Source organism: Gadus macrocephalus, chromosome 5 (genome assembly GCF_031168955.1).
Source record: "Gadus macrocephalus chromosome 5, ASM3116895v1".
Classification (NCBI taxonomy): Eukaryota; Metazoa; Chordata; class Actinopteri; order Gadiformes; family Gadidae; genus Gadus; species Gadus macrocephalus.
In genome coordinates, this window is record NC_082386.1 from 6,376,218 (window position 1) to 6,388,424 (window position 12,207).

At 49.0% G+C, this 12,207-nt stretch overlaps 1 protein-coding gene across 1 annotated transcript in view; it reads left to right on the forward strand.

The window, feature by feature from the left end:
• The window catches only part of ralgapa1 (Ral GTPase activating protein catalytic subunit alpha 1), a 60,141-nt gene that overhangs the window by 34,303 nt on the left and 13,631 nt on the right, over positions 1-12,207 (forward strand). Inside the window, 10 exon segments of the mRNA XM_060051865.1 lie at positions 595-713; positions 1,250-1,369; positions 2,076-2,673; positions 2,795-2,910; positions 3,323-3,447; positions 5,486-5,557; positions 5,707-5,830; positions 6,413-6,568; positions 10,305-10,463; positions 11,482-11,609. Of these exon segments, the coding sequence (XP_059907848.1) occupies positions 595-713; positions 1,250-1,369; positions 2,076-2,673; positions 2,795-2,910; positions 3,323-3,447; positions 5,486-5,557; positions 5,707-5,830; positions 6,413-6,568; positions 10,305-10,463; positions 11,482-11,609 (1,717 nt within the window).

Sequence of the window (12,207 nt, forward strand, 5' to 3'; positions counted from 1 at the left end):
AATGTCTGATCAATACATATCTGCAGTAGTCTCCACGACACATGGCTCAGTCAATATGGAGCTGTGTGTGTGTGTGTGTGTGCGTGTGTGTGTGTGTGTGTGTCCCAAGTCCGTGCGCCTGGCTCAGCGTGTGTGCAACAACTTTGATTAGCCAGAAGTCGCCAGCAGCACAGCGTATGTGATGGCATCGGTTTCTACACAGCATGGGGCTGGCGATGTACACGCACAATATATGGGCTGGCTGGCTGGCTGGCTGGCTGGCTGGCTGGCTGGCTGGCTGGCTGGTTGGTGTGTGTGTGTGTGTGTGTGTGTGTGTGTGTGTGTGTGTGTGTGTGTGTGTGTGTGTGTGTGTGTGTGTGTGTGTGTGTGTGTGTGTGTGTGTGTGTGTGTGTGTGTGTGTGTGTGTGTGCATACCGATCCCACTCCTCTCTCTTCGCTCTCCAGCCGTTGATGAAAAAACAGACAAGTTAAAGCATTCCATCGCCTATAGATTAACTTTCTAACAGTTGTGAACAGCACTTCTTTAAGTGTTGCCGCCACCAACTGTTTTATATTTTCCTTTATGTGTGTGTGTGTGTGTGTTCGGCCCTCTAGTCCGCAGTCGCCTCCAGCACGGCCTGGTTTCCATAGCGGCGAGGACGGTCATCACACACCTGGTCAACCATCTGGGGCATTACCCCATGTCTGGGGGTCCTGCTACGCTCACCAGCCAGGTACACAGAGGGTTCCGTGTGTGAACGTGTGTAGGGGTCCCATTGTTTCATGGGTCGAGTGACTCTGGTAAACAATACTTTGAATATTGTTATTATTTTTGTGACGCACCACTTGCTGCTGGTCTGTAATGTTATCATTTTATTTAATGACTGTGATACAAAATACTTAATCAGATGATCAGTGATGCAATCATCATGGAATCAATCTGTGTTTTTCAACCTGTGGTGCTCCACGTGGTGAAATTGTCTCATTTCAAATCGTATAAATAATTAAGAGTTGAATCTAAACTAGATATATTATAAATATTGTTCCGTTAATATAGTATTATGGCTTGCTTTAATTTAAAAAATAGTGTCGTTTTCTGTATTCCATCATATGTTTGCCATTGGATTGATTACAGGAAGTTTATTAATATTTTTTTACAGTTTTCAAATAAGGTGGTCTGCGAAAGGTCTTGAGGAAAATGTAGTGTTGCACATGGAATCAAAGGTTCGGAACCACTGAAGTAAATCAACTGTGTGCTTGTTTCCTCAAGGTGTGTGAGAACCACGACAACCCGTACTGCGAGAGCCCCGACCTGGGTCCAGAACTCTTCCACTCCCCCAACCTCCAGTTCCTGGTGCTCAACGGCTCCACGCTGCTCTCTGTGCTGCAGGTACGACCCAGAGAATGAGGAGCTTTATGGACCACAGTGGGTCTTAGTCAGTTGATTCTTTAACATTTGTGGAATCTGTTGTTTTTTTTTGGCACGCGAAACAGATGACACTATTTGCCTACTTAAATATGCTGTAAATGACATTTAACATTTAAGCTTTGAGTTTAAGTTTTAAGAAATGCCATAGCTATTGCCAGCTTTTAGTCAGTGAAATGCTCTGAGAATATCCATTTTGAGTGTGCCTCAGTATGAGCGTATATAGATTTTGGACCGCTCCTGGCTCATTTCTGGCCAATCAGGGCATTTCTTCCCTGATTGATTTGGGGAATCGATCCTGCGGTGAACATCTACAAATACAAATATGTAATCATCTCAATGGTAAAGAACTATAGAGAGCGGGGTCGTTTAATTTACGGAGAGTATATAATGTCCATAAAGTGACAATGTAATGGACAGTATCTTTAACTACTCCTAATATATCAAACACATGTCATACATTTCAAATTCTCCTGCCCATTCTGCAGTGAAAGATCAATGTATTTTCGGAGGGAGAATCACAAGGCCTTTCTGGTTAATTCAACATCCACTATAACTTTTCCTTTGCGTGCGTTGCATAATCCCAACAAGCATGAATAAATACGATCTGCTGCTAATTATTGATAACCAAAGGAACCGCTCCCTCCATGTGTCTTTGGTTCCTCTGCAGATCCGGTCCGAGTCGGGGGTCCCTGGAGGGGGGATGACCGCCGGGCTGTCCTCGGTGCCCGCCTGCGTGCGCGTGGTGGTCCGGGACGTGGCCGGCAAACACTCGTGGGACTCGGCCGTCCTGTACGGGCCGCCGCTCTGTCCCGGCGGGCAGGCCACCCCGCCGCCAACACGCCCACACCCTCAGGCCCCGCCTCAGGGCCTGCAGCTGCACACCCCGCCCGGACCCCCGGCCCGGAGGCTGGGCGACAAGAGAGAGGTGCAGGAGGAGGTGAGGGAGGAGGAGGAGGAGGAGGAGGAGGAAGAACCAGAGGAGGAGCAGGACTGCAGCCCTGTGGAGAAGGAGAAGGAGCAGGGGGTGGGCAGTGAGAAAGGGGAGGACGACGAGGAGAAGGACGAGGACGATCAGAAAGAGGGCGAGGACGCGGTCATGGAGCGGGGGGACGCCGGCTCCGAGCAGCTGCCCGCCCCGCCATTGGCCAAGCGCGTGTGTCGGGAGGCGGTGCCAGGCTGGGATTCGCTGAGGGAGGGAGACGACACGCTGGATGAGATGCTACAGTACCTGGGCTACTCCAGTCCCGAGTGTCTGCAGAGAGCAGGTAAACACACACACACACACACTTGAACTACTATAGGCCTGATGGAACTGATCCACAATATCCGGCTGAAGCTGCCCTACGTGAACTTGTAGCTAATCAAAGTTGTGATCATTTTCCACAGGCATGCCTCTCAATATCCCCGCCCCTCAACCAGCGTGCGTCTCGGAGAAGCAGGAGAATGACGTCATCAACGCCATCCTGAAGCAGAATGCTGCAGAGCACGAATTCATCCTGCTCGTATGTAGTGCCAATTACAGAGTACTGCAAAGAAGCTGCCTGTTTAGCAGGCAGACTCTGTTCCACCATTTAAGATGCTGCAGGTACGTTTCGAGAGTCGTAAAGAGCGAGACGGGAAGAGAGCGTGGGAGAGCACGATTTTGAAACTATGCAACCAAAAATATGGTTCAATAATAGACAACAAATTGGATCATTCAGAGGCAGCCGCAGTCAACTCGAAACAGTTATTCTCTTATCGCATTTACTGTAACTTGCTAATAGCTGTAATAATAGCTCTCAAGTCCTACCTGCCGCACCTTTTAACTGTCTCGTCGTTTTCAGAATTTAACAATTCGGAAACCACCGCCTCCGACCCATGGTGCTCCAAGCTCGACACATAATGTGATGGTTGATGTGGCTTGTGTTGGTGCAGCGAGGGGAGGGGCTGAACATGCGGGCGTCCCAGCAGCCGGAGCCCGACACCGAGACCCCGCAGTCGGCCTTCTACTACTGCAGACTGCTGATCAACATCCTGGGCCTCAACTCATGGGAGAAGAGGTGGGAGAACGCACACAACCACCACATCTGAGCCCTTGTTTACGCATTGAGATAGAAAGAGCCATGAATACACACACCTTCCTGAAGGGAAGTGGATGTAGTTGGGTGTATCGTATTGGGATAGTATATTTCATATTTTTTTGAAGACGCCTGCTTGAATAATGTGATCCAGATTTGATCATAACTTTTTGGCATTTTTTATCCTCTATCCGTATTGAACTGTAAGCCTTATTATTCACCCTGTGATAACGCTGCTTATTGGTTAATGGCCACAGCCAAGGTAAATCCACCTAACAGTGGTAGAGACAAAAGTTGCTGTAAGTGACTGATGGAAAATAGATCTGCTTGAAAGTACTGCTGGTGAAAGTATCAGGGAAATGTAGGAGAGAATATCGGTTGAAATGATGTGAATATCAGAAGGATAAAATGCACTGGACTGTTTTGAGTATTAATAGGTGGCTCACAGAAGCACGTTATTATTGGTTTCATTTTCTATCCTATCGGGCATTAGAGACAAGATGGATACTCAACATTTGGAAAGTCATTTTGTGAATAGTACCCTTTTTTCCGTTTTTGTTTCTAATTATTTATATCTGAAAATCACATTACCCCCTTTTTAAAAAGGCAACATGTTATCACTCAAAAATACTTTTCATAGTAATTAGTCTGTTCTTTGAGCTCACCATTCTCATGCCATACACTCAGTTTTTCAAACCATGAATAAGTCTGGGCCAAAATCCAAAATGTCAAGGTATCCCTTTATAATGTGTGTAACTTGCCGGCTAATGGACACTCATCGTTTTTTATGCTTTATAGGGGGGAAAAAACTGTCCTCCATGGAATTATACCACCTGCATTCAGCTAGCACAAAGGACTTTTTAACACGCTCCGTGTGTGTGTGTGTTTGTGTGTGTGTGTCTGTGTGTGTGTGTGTGTCTGTGTGTGTGTGTGTGTGTGTGTGTGTGTGTGAGTGTGAGGGGGCCTAGCGAGCGAGAGAGAAAGGCGGCGAGAACATGATAATGAGTATAATATACTATTGATCAAACTAGCCCATTTGGAGTGAGAATAAAAGGCAGTTAGAGGAGGGAGGGAGAAGGGAAGAGAATGAAAGAATGAAGATGGGGGCAGTGGGCGAGAGATATAGAGTAAGAGGTTGAGACTTGGAGGGGAGGCAAGCCCTTGAGAGAGAAAAGGAGCGAGGGAGGGAGAGATATAGATTCTCTAATCTTTCATAGTGCCCCTCCATCTCTCCAGGTATTCATCCAGAACACTAAGACAGTGACAGGCATCCTCTGTCATGTGTGGGGCGTTGTGCATGTGTGTGTGTGTTTGTGTGTGTGTGTGTGTGTGTGTGTGTGTGTGTGAGAGAGAGAGAGGGGGGGAGAGATGTACAACCTACATTCTTTTCTGCTTGTGTGTTTTTTTTTGTTTTCTTGTCTATTTCTGAGCGTGTGTGTGTGTCTGCACCCACGTGTGCATGTGGCAGTGTGAGTCAGTCCTTTCATGCTGCGGTCCATAATCCCTGGTGTAAATGGGAGCCTTTGAGAGCGCCGAATGAGGCCATTACTAAGTATCATTTTAATAAAGAGCAAAATCGCTCCCTCCCTTATACAACCCAGCCTCCCTCCCCCTACAACCCGCTCCCCCAGCCCCCCCCCCCCCCCCCCCCCCCCCCCCCTCCGCCCTCGACTCAAACAAGTGACGGCGAGGAGAGTAAAGATGGATGTGTCTCTGCGTCTCCATTATCAGCCCTGCAGATACTCTGAGCTCTCCCTCCGGTGCCTGAGAATCGCGGCTGTCTGAACTGGATGGCAGTGTGTGTGTCTGTGTATGTGTGCGTCTGTGTGTGTGTGTGTGTGTAGATATTGATGTATCATTCGGTAAGCATCCAGCGCCACTGTCAGCAGCCTATAGCAACACCAAAAGAAAGTTAACACCTATGTGTCCCATCCAGGCGAGAACCTGAGAGCGCGTGTGGCGGGGTTAGCTCCCGAGGGTACGGGGTGATCCTCAATGTGTTTTGAAATGTGATTCACAGGACCAACTTCCACCTGTTGAGGAAGAACGAGAAGCTACTGCGAGAACTGAAGAACCTGGACTCCCGTCAGTGGTGAGGCAGAATGCCCCCCCTTCCTTCATCTTTTCCCCCCTCTACCACCCCGTGTGGTGTGTCGTCCTCCGTGGCTTTGCATTCATACGTGTCGGCTGACCTATTTTTTTCGAATCATGCGTTGTCCTCCGCTCCCGATCTCCGGACAGCCGTGAGACGCACAAGATCGCGGTGTTCTACGTGGCCGAGGGCCAGGAGGACAAGCACTCTATCCTGACCAACACATCGGGGAGCCAGGCCTACGAGGAGTTTGTCTCTGGGCTGGGCTGGGAGGTGAGGAGCAGCGCCACTTCTTTCTTTTATTCGTCTTCTTTAAGAAGAAACGTGGGCACAAGGCTACTGCTACGTCAATAAGTCATTTCTGTGTCTTTGTCAATCATTTAAAAAAAATAACTAGAGTTGCAAAAAGAGAGGGGCAGAAAAATGCAGACGGATAAAAAAAAGAAAGAAACTAAACCGCAAAAAAAATTCCCCTCCATTTCTGCTCCTGTCCTATGTTTCTCTGACGTTGAGATGTGTTGCATTTCACTCACCTATGACTGGGCAATCTGGTTTTCCCGAACCACCCAGGGAAGTGCCCTGTTTGGTCAGAAATGAGCTTGTAGGGGTCTGAAATCTAAATTAGCTTATTCATAGGCTCAACTCAAAACAGATCCCAGCACATTTCACTCACTCACAGCCGACGCAGAGCTATGTCATTTTTAACCAATGACTCAAAGTATAGCTCTTAAATCTTACTTTAAGGACCTTTTTAACAGTCAATGCGCATTTCTAAAAATGTTACCTTAATAAAACAATGTGGTTGAGTCAGTGGTGTGGGGGTGAAGGCGACGTAAGGCTCTGTCCTGTCTCCAGGTGGACCTGACCAGTCACTGCGGCTTCATGGGCGGCCTGCAGAGGAACCACAGCACGGGCATGACCACGCCCTACTTCGCCACCTCCACCACCGAGGTGGTCTTCCACGTGTCCACGCGCATGCCCCCGGACCAGGACCATAACCTCACCAAGAAGGTACGCGCCGCCCCCCCCCCCCACCCCGCTCTCCACACCACGGCCCGACGCGACAGATCGTCCTCGTCAATGTGTGTCAATTGGCTCCACTGCGCCGTCTCACCTTGTTCCATCCCGGCCCCGCCCACCGCGCAGGTCGGGCCGACTGGCTGTGCCTCAGTACGAACCCCTCTCGGCCTACTTGGTCCCATCTTCCCTGCTATTGATCCTCGTCTTTCTCTCCACAGTACGTCTCTCCCGCTCTGACGTTTACTCTCTTTCTCTGCGCTTCTCGGATTCGGCCCGTAGCTCATTGTCTTCATACGTCCGAAAAGACAAGAGCACAGCGTCTAGGGGATTGCAAACAAAATGACGGGGTTATAGCAGATGGAGCTGCCACCTCAGTAGTCATCGCCGTGGAGACCGAGCGTGCCAACATGCGCGTGCCACGTGCAGTCCAGCGGCTGTTTGTGGCACAGAAAAAATGACAAAATAGAAGATGGCGATGGAGAAAGCGGGAGTGGAGGCTCCTGTGGTTTGGTACGCTGTCGTTAACGAGCAGGACAGGACAGGACAGGACAGTAGGACTGCACATGTCCTTTAGCTCCTCCATCCCAGCTCTGCTTTCAAAAGCACCACAGGGGTAGCGTTCGGCGTGTGTGCGCACGCGTGTGTGTGTGTGTGTGTGTGTGTGTGTGTGTGTGTGTGTGTGTGTGTGTGTGTGTGTGTGTGTGTGTGTGTGTGTGTGTGTGTGTGTGTGTGTGTGTGTGTGTGTGTGTGCGTGCGTGCGCGCGAGAAAAGGGGGAAAGAAGAGTAATTAGCAATAATAAGAAAACCAATTGTGGTTGCCTTCACTTCCCCTCCTGTTATTCTGTTGCTGAAAGGAGGAGGGGGAGGCAACTAATTACACACACTCACACACGCAGGTTTCATGGGTTGTAATTTGGGTAATTACAGTTCCCTCATAAACAACACATTCCCTCATACACAATTTTCCAATATCTGCTTGTACACCCACGACCACACACAATATGTCCTCTATTGTAACCACGCCGCATTACGTGGTTTGTAAGGGCTGTTCCACAGCCCTGGTTAAGGCCTGCCTACCTATCCTGTGTCCCATCATGGTCGACGTTATCCTCTCCTCCTTAGAATCTGTCCTGAGGGGCAACCCGGTGGTTCGATTCCTGCTCGCGGTTCTTTGCTGCATGCGTTCCCATCTATCTTTCATACCTTTCTGTCTTACGCTACATTAAAAAGGATAAAGCCTTCAAAAATAGATCTTTGATTAATTAAATAATCTGTCATGGTACCCTCCAGCTCCAAAATGGCCGCAGTCACCCTATCCTCAAAAGGCCTTTTTTTGAGGCTCCAACCTTCCTTTCTCATCAATATCCTGGAGAAGCTCTATATCAGGAGATACCAAACCACAAGCTCTATGAACCCTTTCCCCCCCTCTACCAAGGCGGTCCCCAAGGCTCTGCACTCGGATCCCTCCGCCGTGGTCCGATCCCCCACTACCCCGGTCTCAGCTTCCACCGCGAGGCCGACGACACACAGCTCTATCTGAGCACTGAACCATCAGAGCATGCAGTGTAGCTCCCACCCTCTGGGACTCACTCCCCGCAAAGATCCACAACGATGCAACAAACACTTATAACAAACCACCGAACATTTGCCTGTTCATCAATGCTTATGGTCTCTAGTACATGTCTTTCATTTATTTTTATTTGGATCCCTTGAAAGGCGTACATTCGATTGAATTAATTACATTAGATTGAATTAATACTTTTCATGACAACATCCATGAGTCTAGTGTGCTTTGTGTTTGCGTGTGTGCGTGTGCGTCCGTCCCCACCCCTCCCTTCCCTGCCACCCTGGGCGCTGGCTGCTCTGTACATGGCAGTAATGTCCCTCTAATCTGATCATACTTCCTGCTTCATGGCCTATCACGTTGCTGCAGGCTCCTGATTGGATTACCCGTGCCTGGTGTGACACATCATTCTCCCTGATCAGCTGATAGCCACACTACACAAACACACGCACACACACACACACACACATACACATACACATACACACACGCACACCAAAGCTCTAAGGATTGATGCACAAATCTCCACATGTGCACGCACACAAGAACAAGCATCAGTGATAGACATTGGCTCGCGGATGTTTTGGCAGAAAAATGCACGCACACTCACAGGCATGTATACACAGTAGATGATAAATGTCTGATAAAACAACCAAAGCTAATGTCACACACATAAATACATACACTGGGCCGCCCTCTCATCTGCATCCATCCTCTGCCCCATACACTCACACACAAGACTTACTTACACTTCAGGACAATATTCTAGTTCTCAGCGTATTTGTCTATCCCTCTAGTGGCCTTCAGGGCGAGATGGCTGTGTCTTGTACCTTAACATACTGTATTCCTTCAGTGGGCTGTGTTACAGACTGTCAACAGCCATGTCATTAACCTTGACATTTCACACACAAACATGCACACACACACTCACACAAAGAGACCGACACCAGTCCTGACCTCATCAATCTACCAGCACGTACTCCGTCTTTCCAAAGTGTACTCCATCTTGCCCCGCTGTCACCACCTCCGTGCGCTCACTCGATCACACACAGGGACACCTACATGGCTTTCTCTCAGACACACATGCACACACACGCATGGTGCACACCAAGAGCCTTGAGGTTGTGATGGATACAAACTGTCTGGGTGGGAATCCAGACGCCCAAGCTGGGTGGAGGGGGGTTTTGGGGGCGGGACATGATATGTCCTGTTTGAGTTGAGTTGATCTTTCTCTGTCTCTGTCTCTTCCTCAATCCCTCCCTCCCTTCCTCAAAGGTTGGGTGAAGTTAGATGTAAGAAGTTCATCACATTGTTTCTAAATGTTTTCCTCATGATTGATAGTGACTTGTGGTTCACTTAAGTTATACTGTCTGTGCGAAGATGAAGATGCATTGGAATAACCGTTGAAAGTTCTGAAACCACTGCTTGGGAAAGGATTCATGGCTTGCCCTCGGATGTCCGCTCTTGTTTACAGTCTCTGGGTCTTTGTACCGGGTGAGCAAATTTAGTAGAAGACTCTGAATGGCATCTCGAGGGTATTTACCTTTTCAAATCGCAGTGTGATTATACAATGTATTGAGGGTGTGTACGCATTGCCCCACTGTTTAACCATGGTGGATCAAGGAACACAACATTGAGTGCAGCGTTATCCTCCATCAGTCTTCCTCACGGTGAAATACAGTCCCTGAAGTTTGGGTTTGGTTTTTGGATGAGCCGATGCATCCAAAAACCAGCTCCCGGCATAAATCGGTCTCAACGTTATCTTGTGATTCTCTTGTGAGCAGTCGCCAGCTGAAAACGCTTTCATCACACGTCTTTGATCTGAACAGGGCTTTGGAGGAGTTAATTTAGCTTCCTTGTATTTCATGATCTTCTTATCTTTCACTTTGCCATAATGTTATGTCATAACCGCCGGGGCGTTTGTTGTTGGGTATTAACTCCTCTCTCAGGGCGCCCCGGTGTCTCACCGGGTACAGCGCGTACCATTAAGGCCCAGTCCTGACCGCAGCGACCCGGGTTCGATCCCTGCCCTTGGTCCTTCGTTGCATGTCCTCACCTCTATATCCCACACCTTCCTTTCTGTCTCGCTCATGATAAAGCATAAAAAGAGAAAAATAAATCATTAAAAATAATAATAACTCCCCTCTCTGCCTCTCTCTACAGCTGAGGCACCTGGGAAACGACGAGGTGCACATCGTGTGGTCGGAGCACTCGCGCGACTACCGCCGCGGCATCATCCCCACCGAGTTCGGGGACGTGCTCATCGTCATCTACCCCGTCAAGAACCACATGTACTCCGTCCACATCCTCAAGAAACCCGAGGTAGGGACACGCCCACACGCACTGACGCATCACTTCCTCTACAGCGTCGTGCCAGACTGTAGATATGTCTGCAGACTGTTCAACAATCCAGGACCCTGGTGACCTCCCCCCACCCCGACGCACACGCACACGCACACGCACACACACAGACGCACACGCAAACACACTCCGTGCCCCGAGTCACTTTCCCCTCAAGAGTCATGGAGCTCTGGTTCATGTAGCAGACATTACACGAAAGCCCCAGCGCTGATAACATAATTCCCTTTCGGGTCCCAAAGCCTAACTCGATCACGCAGTGCGTCGGGCTCTTGCTCTTTGTCTATCACTGCGCTGCACCGTATCCTGTGTTCGTTTTTTTCCTTCTCCCTCATTCTTCAAGAACCAAACATTAATTAAATCATCGACCGAATAAAGACAAGACCCCAAAGCAAGTGAAATGATGTGAAGGTCGTTCGTTTTTTTATAAACAACTTTGGCCATGGATTCTGGAAGATAGTGGATCGGTGGAGAGGTCATTTTGCCCGACCCAATCCGATTATGTCCAGAAATGATGGTCATTATTGTCTTTTGCAGATTTTTCCACTCTCAAAATGATGGAGTGCCATCCAAAGGGCTTAGCTATAATGGCCCACGACAGAGTTAGGTAACCCTTTAGATGACATTAGAGTCATTCAACCCGTGCCTTTTCTCTGTGGTCCCCGTCTGGCCAAGGCCTCACTCCCCCGTGAGTGCATGCAAGTCGAAAACTTTTAGCAAAAATGTAATTGACCACAAATCAATTAAATGCTAACTTCTGTTCTGTGAACTGCAGATGGCATGAATGGTTTACGTTGGACAAAGGGGGACATTCACGCAGTCTGTAATACACTCGATCCACACTCCCAACTCTTTGTCTGTTTGTTGAATTTTATGGGTTATTTTTTAATAACGTTCCTGTGCCTCTCTTTTCTGTCCGTCTCTCTCTCTCGCTCTCTCGCTCTTTCTCTCTCTCCCTCGCTCTTTCTCTCTCTCTCTCTAGGTGCCGTTCTTTGGGCCCTTGTTTGACGGCGCCATAGTGGACATGAAGATCCTGCCCACGATGGTGAGGGCCACCGCCATCAACGCCAGCCGGGCCCTCAAGTCTCTGATCCCACTCTACCAGAACTTGTATCCTTTGATCGGCTCTCGGTGCGCTCCATCTCTCCAGGCATTCACCCAGAACAGCGCTGACACTAATGGGTGTTGGGACAGGCAGACCTCCGGTTTGTCTGTTTCATCGGATGGCAGCCCAGGCTTCGCGATCGAACTCGCTCCGTATCTGACCCCTTTTTAAAGTAACAATTGCGCAAACAAACACAACAACACACACACACGCACACACACACAATGCCAGTGAGCAGTTGTCAAAATACATTAAACTCTTGAAGCAAGTTTCTTTTATAATGCTTCTCCCTCTTCTCTGCTTCCTGTCATATCCTCTCACCTCCTCACTCCTTTCTGGGCCCCTCCCCTCTCTCCTTTCCTCTATCCTCTCCTCTCTCCTATCCTCTCCTCTCTCCTCTCCTCTCTCCTAAAGTCTTCTTTCTACTTTCCTCCTCTCTCTCCTCTCTCCTTTCCTCTTTGTCCTCTCTCCTCTCTCCTTCCTCTCCTCTCTCGTCTCGTCTCGCCTGCCCCCTCTCCCCTCTCTCCCCTCTCTCCTCACCCATCTCTCCTCTCCTCTTTCCTTTCCTCTTCTCTCTCCTCTCTCCTCTCCTCTCTGGATGAT